Raw genomic sequence first — 12,666 nt, forward strand, 5'->3', positions numbered from 1 at the left:
TCCACTGTAAACCCCGTCAAAGTTTTTATCACCATTTTTACTTCCAAATCAGACGTATTTAACTCACTCTCACAGAATGGTTTTTTGTATCATTTGTTTTCCAAGGTATCAAGAGTAATTTTGGTGATAAAATGCCGTGGGTGTTGGGTTCAAGACAAGATAGTTTTGTTAATTGTTAGGTGTATATTTTATCTCATGTTTTAAAACCACAATTTTGTATTTGTACTTATTTAGGAAGAGCCTGTTGTTTTTTTTACAAATAATTGATGTACGCCTATTTAATTTGAATGTCCGAGGAAACACAACGCGTTTCAGACACTCCCGTTATATCGTGCTTCTCTTAAATTATTTTTAGTTCTGTGTTGTGGTCGTGTTGATAATAAATCTCTGGGCATGATTCGTTAATGAGATATTTTTGCACTGCAGACGAATGCTTGTATACCTGACTGCAAATCAGGTCAATCCAACCCACTCGGGATGTTTTTTTGCGGCCCGTGGGTCCTGATTTGGGTTAAGTATATTTGTCAGTGTCGCTGTCCAGGCAATTTGTCTTAATGAAGGTCGGCTGATCTGTTGGCTTCGCATGTGCTATTGGATAAGCGGTTGGGCAATATAATCCGAATAATTGTTTATTGATAGAATCGAATGGGCCAAATAGAATCGAATTAAATGGTCAAAAAGGGAAAAGTGGTTTCGTACAACAGGCAGTCACGCGATGGGTGGTATTGTTCGAGAAAGGCAATGTGGTCGTATATATACCATGTTGATATGAGAGTATCTCCAGCCGATTGCGTAAGATAAATTATCCCTGTCAAGCACAAAACCCCAAACGATGTAATACAACGACAAACTCTCATCAAAGCAGCCCCCAGCTGCGGCGTTGTCCCACATGCCATTTCGCTGTGCAATGACGGGCAAAACCGGTTCACATCGCACGATCGTAATTCAACACGAATGGCGGTACTTAACCAAAATATATGTCACTTGCTTCTGTCAGCTTTTTGCCAAACGCTTCAGAAATACAGCCGACTATTTTTTTCAATTTGGTATAACTATGTATACTAGTTGGCGACAGTTGACGTAATTATTACGTCATCATTACTTTTAAAGCAATTACTTTTTTTTAAATAATTTATAGTTTTCCACCAGATATCTCAGATACACCTAAAACTATCCCACTAAACTTAGTACGGGCGGGCCTGCTTTTTTAGCTTTGCATGACAAAATTAGCGACGGAATTTTCCCAAAAATTTTTCTGACAAAGCGTGACAATTATTTTCTACAAAAAAGAAAAAACGTTAAAGCGTAAAATATTTCACTTCTGTGCTTACGGATCATCAGCAGCTGACTCTCATGTTGTGGTGGATGCTACCAACGCTACTTTGTGTTTTGATGTTAACTTTCTGGGTGTAAAACTAGCCCACTTGAATAATAAATTACATTTTTTGCAGATCCATCTTTTAAAGTTTGTTAAGCATGGGGTCACGGTCATTGACATGGCTTCAAATAAAAACATTATTGTACCGTAACTTTTTGTTGAAGATAAGAGAGAAGGGTCCAACAATCCAGGTATATATGTTTGTGTATTTCTACATTTCTCTTAACCATAAGGTTGGTTTTATTGATAGTAAAAATGTTTTGCAGGAAGTTGTGATGCCGATATACTTTGTTGTTCTACTTGTTATACTGAAAGTTGCAGCATACAAACCAACAGTATATCCATATATACCCAATAACAGTAGCGTTGCACTGACTGAAAGGCCAATACCACCCAACTCTCTGATATATGTTGCACCTGACTTTCCACTAGCAAGACAGTAAGTACCCTGTACCCAAGAATATGGTTTAGAACAAAGATTATAAATTGGGTTAGTTTGTTAAAAAGAAACTTGTTTCACTCAGGCTGATGCAAAACAGATTGTTGAACAACTACACTTTCCAGTATTTCCAATCACAAGTAACTTGAATGTGTTATTTTATATTTCCTGTACATTAGAACAATAATTTGCAAAGAATTTTGCTGAAGATTAGACTAATGATACCAAATTATAAAATAGAACGACTACCAACGAAATGTTTTTTTTACTGTATTTTTTGCATGTATTAGACAGAGATGGATTTACACTATGAGAACAACAGTCAATTAAAACCAATCGGAATATATTTTCCTGATTCCAATGATGTTCACAAATATGCCTTAAGATTCCCATTTGGTTCACTTCCTGGTGAAAACTTGCATGATTCCTCAGAAAGTAAGATGTATTTCCTTAGTGTAGTAGTTTACTGTATAATGTTGTTCACTGTATAAATCTTTAACTATTGCATTTTTAGCAAACTGTCGTGGCAGAAACAGTTCATGTCCATCTGAAAACTACTTAACACTTGGCTTTACCTTTCTTCAAAGTTCTGTTGACAGCAATTATACAGGTTTTTTTGCAATATATTGTACTTTTGTTAAAATTCATGTTTTTATTAACCCAGAGTAAATATTATTTGAGCAAGGTGGCAGTTAACACTGTGGGCAATTTGCAAAAAATGCCTGATATAAGAAAGTTTTTAAATAAATTTTAGTCTTTCCACTTTCACATGATTATGTTTCAGCTTCTTCACAACAGTTCGTATTCATATCCCACAATATCTGCACAGCTGTATCCAAAACTTCCTGGCACTTCGAATAGTTTAACATTTCAGATAATTGCTTCACTTTATTTGGTTTTGGCCTTTTCACCATTTCTAACGTGAGTAGCAATGTTTTGTTAAAATCTCCGGGAAATTATTGAAAAGTTTTCAGTTTCCTTTTGGTTTTCATCGTTTTTGAGAAACAAAAGAAAATTAAGGAAGCCATGAAGATGATGGGCCTGAGTAGCCTCTCATTATGGTGAGCGTAACATATCTTGGTTTAAATCACCTTAAACAACTTTGCAATGTTCAGGTCTGCATGGGCTTTGACATATTTCATCATTATATTTGTGATGACCATTGTCATTACTCTCCTTGCAAAATTTGGTCAACTTTTTCCCAATAGTGATTTTTTCCTTCTTTTTCTGCTGTTTTTTATGTATGGATTAACATTGGTAAGAAAGGAAGTTGTTTAATACAAAATGTGTGTTGTCATTGATGCATGGTTACAGGAAATGATGGGTTTCATGCTTTCACCCTTTTTTAACAACCCGAAGGCTGCTGGAGGACTGGGTAGTTTGTTGACTATTGTGATGTCATTACTCTCTCTACTACCAACTTTGACAACAATTTCAACCCCAGCTTTGTGGGCTTTAAGTTTGTTGTCCCCTGTTGCATTTGCTGTTGCTATTGGACAAGTAAGAGAAACTTGTCATTGAAAATATCATTTAAAAGTTTTTCCATATTCAGGTATCATTGCTTGATATTTCTGGTGGTGCTTTGTTCAGTAATATATGGATTGGACAAAACCCAGTTGGTGTTGCTCTCGTTATGTTACCAGTTGATATTTTCCTTTATTTCGCCATCACACTCTACCTTGACAGTGTCGTACCTGGTAAAAAGTTTTTTTATATTACATGTAAATTTTCAGTGGGTAGCGACGTTGTGTTGAATATTTCTCATAAAACAGGTGAATACGGACAACACCAACACCCATTGTTTTGTATCCTCCCATCATTTTGGTGCCCATCAAAGAAAAAACTAAATCATGATGCTTACACACCGGAACACAATCCTGCAGAGAATATAGAACCAATTGATGAGTCGTTTATTGGGAAAGAAGCAATAAGGTTTAAAATTGCTTTGGGTGTTTCTTTAAAAATATAACAGGAAGTTTTTGTAGAATTCAAAATGTGACAAAGATATTTGCTTCTGATGGAATTTTAACAAAGCAAGCTGAATCTACAACAGCTTTAAAAAATATGTCATTGGATATCTATGAAGGTCAAATTACTGCTTTGTTAGGTCACAATGGGGCCGGGAAGACAACATTGTTCAACATTTTAACTGGTTTGTTTTTTTGGGGGTAAAACCCAAGGTTATCTGAAATGATGTTTTTAGGGAAAGAAATATCTTCATGTTTGTCAATAACAATGATAATTGTAAATAATGTGTCTAACAACTTTTTTCACTAACTTATAGTAGCTTTTCACAACTAAGCAAACAACAATTGTTAAAGTTTGTTCAAATTGATAATTCCAAAAACTACAGAATGGTGTTGGTGCAGCAATAAAAACATTATTATAATGTTTTATCACAATTTTACCCATGGATTGGATTTATTTGTCTTTTTAAATAATGGACTTTAACATATTAGTCAGCATGGGAATAAATCCAAATGAATCTGATTGTAAACTGAAATTAATTCAAACAAGATGAATCTGTCTCTAACTCTCCAACATGTCTATTTACATTACTTTATATTTTCTTTCATAATTATAACTTAAATTGCACATAATGTGTAAAATATATCACACTCCTGCTTTTATCCTTTTGATCAACTTGAGGTAAGAATCATTTTAGCTAATTCAGGTTAGGGGGTTGTTATGACAACACAGCAATAAACTTAGGAACACAACTCATGGTTTTGCAAATGTTCTAAACAAACAGTAAAGCCACGTAACTGCAAAGAAATATTTTTCATAACTTTTAATTGTAACTACAATCATCCCCGATGTTATCACATTACATTTGATTTCACTCCTTTTAACCTTTGGTTTTTATCGCATGACCCAAGGGAACCCTCTGTTCTGCTTCTTATCTAAACTATTGCCCCCCCCCCCTCCCCCCACTATTTTACTGCACCATTTTGTCCTCTCGCTTGCATTTCACATCGAGAATGATTGTAGTTACAATCAAATTGTTTGAATAATGAATTTCTCAGCAGTCACATGGGTTTTACACCTTGTTTTGAACACAGCAATTGTATATAGGTTGTGAGTATGCAATGGCACATAACATGTTGTTTACTTTTAATATGGCAACAACAACACACTGAGCAAAAACAGAAAAGAATTGGGTTCAATTGAACTGTTCTAAAATAGTTTATCTTTGTTTATTAACCATCCCTAGCAATGATCAATCAAATCATGACCAAATGTTTTATAAATGCATTTAAATTTGTTAATTTTTTGTGGTGATACAAAGATTATTTTGCAGGATTTATTGACAGCACAAGTGGTCGTGCAACTGTGTTTGATTTTGATGTTTCTAACCCAAACCATATGTCACATATCAGACAAATGACAGGTGTATGTCCACAACACAATGTTCTTTTTGAAAAACTTACTGTTCAAGAACATTTAGAAATATTTGCTGGAATTAAGGGAATTGATGATCAATTGGCAAAACCAGAGGTAAAATTTATTTATCCAATGGTCATTGTGAGAATTTGTGAATTTAGCACAAACTATTAGTATTGGTTTATTCAAGTCCTCCTTTAAAGTCTTACTCATTTGACTTTCCAGATTGAAAGAGTTATAAAACTTATTGGATTAGAAACACAAAAGGACACATATTCTATAAAACTGTCTGGAGGTCAGAAACGGAAGTTGTCTGTTGGTATTGCGATATTAGGAGACCCAAAGGTTTTTAAAACATATAAAGTTTGCTCAAACTGGTTTTATTTATAACTTTTTTAAACAGATTTTGATTTTGGATGAGCCAACAGCTGGCATGGATCCATTTTCTCGTAACAACTTGTGGGAGGTTTTGCGGTCCAGAAGAGAAGGAAAAGTGACTTTGCTTACCACACATTTTATGGATGAAGCTGACATTCTTGCAGGTTCATCACTCATTCATCCTTGTTGTTACTTGGCTAAATATTTGTTTTTATCCAGATCGTAAAGCAATTATTAGCAAAGGAAGACTTCGATGCGTGGGATCTTCTTTGTTTCTTAAGAACAAGTTTGGGGTTGGATACCACCTTGGGTAGGTCCTATTGACAGTTGTTGTTGTTATGACAATTAGGGAGACAGTGACATTCACTATGCTCACAAACACTGCTGATCCTGAAACGTTTTAACTGATGCTGATAATTGCTCTTAATCGTGTGTGAATCAAAATATAAATACAATTTGACTTCCACAGAGTGGTTGCGAAATCATCTGGTGATCAACCACAAATAACAGAATGTGTTTCATCGCATGTTAATGGCTCTGAACTTTTACGTTCCACTGGTTTCGAACTTGGGTATACTCTGCCATTAACTGAAGTTTCAAAGTTTTCAGGTAAAAGTTACTAATTATGATTAGTTGCTGCAGAAGTAGTTTAAAACTGATTGTTTTTAACTGCTGAAAGATTTCCATTTCATTTTCAGTAACTTCTGACATTACCTCAAGTTTGGAGTGACAAAAAAATACTTTCTAAAAAGTTAAAATATCTTTTAGAACTTTTCCATGATTTGGAAGTAAGGGGAAATGAGTTAAATATACAAAGTTTTGGTGTTTCCATGACAACCCTGGAGGAAGTGTTCTTGAAAATTGGTGAAGAAGATGAATCAACTGAGAGTCATTCCGAGAGCGAAGGTTGTGCATCAGTGGAAAAAATAAAAATTTTAGTTATTTGAAGTTTAACTGACGTTAACTAATTTAGAGAACCTGCTCCTTTTACCAAAACAGAAATCTATTAATTTTTATGTTTGTTTTGTACAAAGGCACATTTTTTTGCAGATGGGCCATTATTAAACCAATCGATTTCTCAAAGACTTCGATCTATGTCCGGGAATTATGATAACCCAAGTTATGGAGCAACTGAAAAAGAAACTGGAATTAAAAATGGGGATTCGGTTATTCAAGTTGTTGCAAATAACTCGGCATTTGATCCAACACAGTGCGAGGTAAAAGATTTCATGATGATAAGTGAATCTATGTTGAATGCCCTATGCTTATAGAAAGGTGAAAAATCAGCATGGAAAATTTGGTTAGCCCTTGCTTGGAGAATGTGTTTGGTTTACATTCGAAACCCGGCAGCCATTATTGTTGGTGTGCTGTTACCTATTGGCTTGTGTAGTAAGTACCTGTAGAAACTGGTTTAGTAATGAAATATTAATATAGTGTATGTTTAGTTGGGGCAGCTGCTTTGATGAATTTACAATCAGGCACCACTAACTCTAAGGATCCACCTCTCATATTGATCAACTCTTCTGCTTATGATGCATTGTTGTTCAAAAATTCAACAGGTTTGTTTCTTCCAGCTGATTGGTTAATAGACTTTTCATGAAAGGTTTGTGGCACAGAGTCTCCACTTGACTTGTTTACGAGTAACACAAATATAAAGTTGCATCCCAATGACTTGATCAACTTAAATACAAGCAATAGTTGGATGGCGGCCGACATCAACACTTACACAACATCACAGGTGAGTTTTCAAAAGCTTGTCAAGGTTGCTGCATACCACTGTATCATTGCTTAGATGAGATACAAAGCTTTGTTCAACACAAGTGGAACGCACACTCTACCTTCCATCATAAACATCTTCAGTTCATCGGTTGTCTCTATGTTCAACAGAAGTTCCCCTCCCATCACTACTTACAACAAACAGTGGCCGGCAATAAGTAAGTTACATTATAATAAATTGCAAACAATTAATCCGTTCATGTGTTAGATGCCCAACCTCCATTCAATGGAGCTGTGTTTGGTGGAGTGATGATGGCAGCTATGGCACTACTTATTCCAATGTCATTTGCAGCATTTAATGCTGTTCAAGAAAGAGAAGTAAGTCACAACATATTTTGACATTCCGGATTTTAAATAGTTTTATTGTTTCAGTTAAAAATCAACACTCAACTGAGGGTATCTGGAGTGACGTTTGAACTTTATTGGTTTGCATCATTCTTCATCGATTATCTCTGGTTCTTCTTCACCGGGGTAGCTCTGATCATTGCTGTTTTGGCATTCCAAGTTCCATTGTTTACATCAGGGGCTCTTGCTGCAATGGTAAAACTATTTTTTTAATATGGTTTTGTCCGAGTTTTGATGTTTTGCGACATTTTAAAAATTATTTTCTAAGGTTCTCTTATTCATTGGCTGGGGAGGATCTGGTGTACTTTTTTCATATTGTGGAAATTTCTTGTACGACAAATATGAAACAGCGCAGGCAACTTGGTTCAATCTGATGCAATTGGTTGGTTTACATGTGTTATAAATATAAGTTGTTACAAATTTCATGCATTCCAGTTGACACTTATTCCATACCTTGTTGTCTCACTTCTTGACCAGTTGGGTTCAACAGATGCTGCACTTTATATAAATATTGTGTTTGTAATATTGTTACCTCCTTATGCTGGATTCAGTGGCGTCTACTACATTCTGAAGGTTTCTAATATTATTGTTTTGGTGTTTAAAATGTTTATTACAACCAGTGTATGTTAGATCTACATGATATTTGCTTTCCGAAACATAACTGAAATCCCATCCCATGTATATTTTGACTGGACCCACCCCATGGTACCCTTCTCAATTATGATGACTTACATCCACATCATTGTTATGTTTTTTCTTCTCATCATCTTCTCAGTGTTGAAAGATGGAGGAAATTTAAAGGATGTTTGCACAATGAAGTAAGCTTTGTAATTCTCTATGTTTTAAACGAGAAATTTTTAATCAGATGCAATTGTGTTGTGTTGAGTAAAAGTTTAAGGCCTAAAACATTACTTGAGCAAATTGTTTCACCGGAGATCCATTTCATTGAACTATTTTGTGAAATATGGCTTGTCAATATTGTTTGCACCTAATTTGAATCAAAGGTTTCGTTATCGGGCGATTGGTGATACTTCTGAAGATGATGGAGATGGGGAATTGAATAGTGATGATGATTTATTGGACAGCGATGTTAAAGAAGAGAGGGAGAAGGTGGCTCGGGTCATTTCACACGAGGTTGGCAAAATATCTGTTAAAATGTATTTGTGGAAAACTGAATTTCTGGGTTAGCACAGGAGTAGATAGGGTTAACTTTTTGACTTGGAGGCCAAAATATTATTAAACATGAGAATAAAGTGAACAAAGCTTGTTTGTAAACTAATTTATTGACAGTAGCCTGATTTAACCCTGTTGGTATTTTTTCCCTTTATAACTTCAGGCACACTTTGATATCATGCAATATTAACAAAGTTGAATCTTATGTTCTGTTCCAGCAAGAAGAAGTTGAGCCGGTCGTGGTTGTCCACCATCTCCACAAAACTTTTATCAAAACACACAAAAATAACTGGTGCAAGAAATCTAAAAAAGCTGATTCAAAAAAGGTAAAGATTTTTAAATGTTTCTTCAAAACTTTAGATGTAATTTGTAGACAGCTGTTGGTGATCTGTCACTGATGGTTTATCCTGGGCAAGTTCTGGGCCTACTCGGACCAAATGGAGCAGGAAAAACAACAGCTATGAATATGATAACAGCTGATATTGCTCCAACAAGAGGAAAGGTTGGTGGTGAACAATTATTTAAACTTTTGGTAATCCAAAATATTTTGTTATCAGATATTTATTTCTGGGAATGAGATTCACTCAAATTTATCGTCTGTGTTCAGGGAGATGGGTTATTGCTCTCAGGTGAGTTAGGAAAGAGGTCAGGGTTAGGGTGCGAGTAACATGTTTGTATTAAGGACAACCCGCTGTGGGAAAACATCACGTTAAAAGAACATCTTGAGATTTATGCAGTTGCTCATGGAATCAAGAAAAGCAGCATAGACCCAACAGTTGACAGGTTTGTTATACATAGGCTGAAGTTGGCCATGTTTACATACAAGTTTTATTGTTCAGCTTTATAAAAGCTCTTGGCGTGGAAGAACACAAAAACAAACGTGCTAAAGCACTCTCTGGTGGCACCAAGAGGAAATTATGTTTTGCTATAGCAATGCTAGGAAACCCCCAAGTGGTACTTTTGGACGAACCTTCCACAGGAATGGACCCAAAAACTAAACGTTTCATGTGGTACGTGACCTTAATATGTGACCTTCAAATATAATTGTAGATAAGTTGAAACCTTATGTGAAATCACAGGCAAACTATCAGCACAGCATTTGAAGGCACAAGCAGAGGAGCAATACTTACCACTCATTACATGGAGGAAGCTGATGCTCTTTGCTCAAGGGTTGCTATCATGGTTCTTGGCAACCTTAAGTATGTTCCTGACAAATAAACAACATACAAAAAGTTTATGTTGATAATTACGCAGATGCATCGGTTCAACCCAACATCTGAAAAGCAAGTTTGGCCAGGGTTATATTTTGGAAGTGAAACTCAAAAAAGTTGATGAAATTTCTTCCAAGACCCTTCACGAGTTTGTTGAAAAGGTTAATTTTCTTTTAATGTTGTGAGAATAATTTTGATAAATTAAGGTATCAAGTAACATATGGCGACCAAACTAATTTACTTTTCTGTTTGTAATTTTTTCTTTATCTTTCTTTAGTTGTTTAGAAACACTGGAAAACCAGAGCAATTCAGCAGTCGGTTTGTGTACAAAGTTTCCCAGGATGACGTTACTTCACTTTCTGATGTGTTTTCCCAGTTTGAGAATGCCAAGGTTGAACTTGGGGTTGAGGAATACAGTTTTAGTCAGTCCACTCTGGAACAAGTTAGTACAAATATAAGATTGGTTTATTTTATTGCAGAGCATCTATGTTATTTTAAACGTAATATTAATATACTCTGCTAGCATGAAACCACATACTTACAAACACCGAGTAACTGTACATGGGCCCGTTATAACTATGATTTGTAACATAAGATTGAAGCTTATTCTTCGTCAAACCCTCTGCTTTTTAGTGAAGTAGTTTACCTTTGCATTGTTTGGGTATAATTCAACAGAATCTTCGGTTAAATAGATTATTGCTGTTTTCAGGTTTTCTTGCAATTTGCTCGTGAGCAAGAACGTGAGGAAAGTATTGAACCACAAGAAACAGAAGAAGTTTAAACAGTTGAAAGTTTATATTGTGTTGTGATGATGTCATCTGCACTAAGTATTAACTTTATTTTATTATAGTTTATATCTGTATTTTTGCCTCTTGACTGACAAATTGTTATGCATGAGTATAATTGCACTAAATGTGATGTTTGTTGCCATTGCAAGGACTTGTTTTACTGTCATGTTTTAATTTATGCAACTTTCGTTTGACGACATTGTAGGTCAATCGGCAAGTTTTAACTATGAACTAAATGCATGTTTAGCCTTTTTATCAACTTTATTGTATTTTTATTCACAAGAGATTCACTGCACAGGTCAGGGGTCACATTGATATTTCGTTTCATCATAAAATCGTTTCATTTCAATCCTGTATATTTTGTATAAACTTATACGTTGCTTTACTCCAGGGCACCAATTATTACTTGTTCATTTCGCTAGTTGCAAAGATCGATTTGAAAACAGTAAACACTTTTTTTTACCACAATATGTTGCTACTTTGGTCAAATATATCTCAAACTTACCTCTACCACATTGCGATCTTGTTGCTGAACGGTCATAACATTTTTCAGTGAATTTTTAGATGTGTTTAAATAACGTGACATGATGTTGTGGAAGCAGTTTATTAAAATGTGGCAACAATCAAACCGTGGTTTGCTTTAAGAAAATGCACACTGATCAAAACACGATTGTTAAGAAAACTTGCAACTTCGTTATTTCTGGCAAACGAAAGCAAACTTTTGAAACGCCGTGTGAGCGCTGCGACGTGAGGGACAAAATACAACTTTGTTACGCCGGGTAAGGAAAAGCAAACTTTTGAAACTCAAATTACTAATTAGCAATAAATCCTGTCTGTGGAAATAAACGAAAAATACCTAACATTTTTTTGGGTTCTCCGGGAAAGTACCCAAAACTCAAGGCCATACCTACCCAAATATTTTGGGTATAGGCCGCATCTCTGTATTTCTATGGAAAAGACTTTCTTGGTTGGGAAATGCCCTTCTCGAACTCTGTCCTGCGTAACAGAGTAAAATTATGTGTAACAATGCAATGGGTCAAGCATGGGCGCCAGTGTTTTGGTTGAATGAGCGCAGATGTACATGCTGTTGCCAGGGCGATTTTCAGCGTGTTTGGGGCAGTTTTACTATGGTTTTCAGGGTTATTAGTCAGGCAGTAAATTGGTAGAGGGTGCTGTTGAACATATAGCTGAAAAACTACCCAAATATTGAGGTTGATTTTGTGGAAAAATGAATCACAGAAAGTATGGTCAATTTGTGATTTTCTGTTAGTTCCGACCCTTGTCTAGAAATTGTAGTCAAAATTATATTCGATATAACTACTTTAACCGCTCCTAGGGGGTATTTTGACCCTCTGTCGGCCATTATTTTGGCCAAAAAAGCAGAAAAAGATGTAGGTTTGTTTTGTGAAAAAATGAATCACAGAAAGTACCCTCCATTTGCCATTAAGTGAAGCCACCAACCCTCCTCTACACAATTCATTAAAAATTAGATGTCTTGTAACTGTCTTGGGGCCCCAGCGGGGCTGTTTGTACACCCCCTAGGACTGACAATTTAGCAGTTAGCTTTTGCAAAAACCCCCAATGTGCTGTCTTAATGCGGCTGAAATCATTTTTTTTTCTGTTCAGCAATTGTAGTCCCCCTTCATGAGTTATCAGACCCGGCAATTGTTTTTGGCAAACAAGAGAAACTGTCACCAGGTGCATGAAGGCAAATGACTTCTAAAACTCAATTTTGGGGATTTAATGGTGAGATGCATTGTTACACATAATTTTACTCTGTTACGCAGGACAGAG

At 35.6% G+C, this 12,666-nt stretch overlaps 1 protein-coding gene across 1 annotated transcript; it reads left to right on the top strand.

The window, feature by feature from the left end:
• The first annotated feature begins 1,414 nt into the window (after nt 1–1,414).
• On the top strand, nt 1,415–11,500 carry LOC145912351 (cholesterol transporter ABCA5-like). The gene is made up of 38 exons (XM_082999796.1): nt 1,415–1,569; nt 1,645–1,817; nt 1,903–1,957; nt 2,108–2,252; nt 2,332–2,408; nt 2,572–2,738; nt 2,792–2,878; nt 2,933–3,074; nt 3,132–3,317; nt 3,370–3,514; nt 3,590–3,749; nt 3,803–3,969; nt 5,119–5,315; nt 5,427–5,546; nt 5,605–5,743; nt 5,799–5,889; nt 6,049–6,188; nt 6,348–6,485; nt 6,630–6,796; nt 6,851–6,968; nt 7,025–7,138; nt 7,196–7,317; nt 7,372–7,513; nt 7,564–7,673; nt 7,728–7,895; nt 7,969–8,082; nt 8,136–8,273; nt 8,331–8,518; nt 8,705–8,834; nt 9,092–9,199; nt 9,247–9,375; nt 9,431–9,502; nt 9,556–9,656; nt 9,713–9,883; nt 9,953–10,072; nt 10,128–10,245; nt 10,362–10,526; nt 10,794–11,500. Exons 1-38 carry the CDS (start codon nt 1,477–1,479, stop codon nt 10,863–10,865), a joined length of 4,989 nt encoding a protein of 1,662 aa, XP_082855922.1. The 5' UTR covers nt 1,415–1,476; the 3' UTR covers nt 10,866–11,500.
• The last annotated feature ends 1,166 nt before the right edge of the window (nt 11,501–12,666 follow it).

Source organism: Ascidia mentula, chromosome 8, assembly GCF_947561715.1.
Source record: "Ascidia mentula chromosome 8, kaAscMent1.1, whole genome shotgun sequence".
In the NCBI taxonomy this organism is placed as follows: Eukaryota; Metazoa; Chordata; class Ascidiacea; order Phlebobranchia; family Ascidiidae; genus Ascidia; species Ascidia mentula.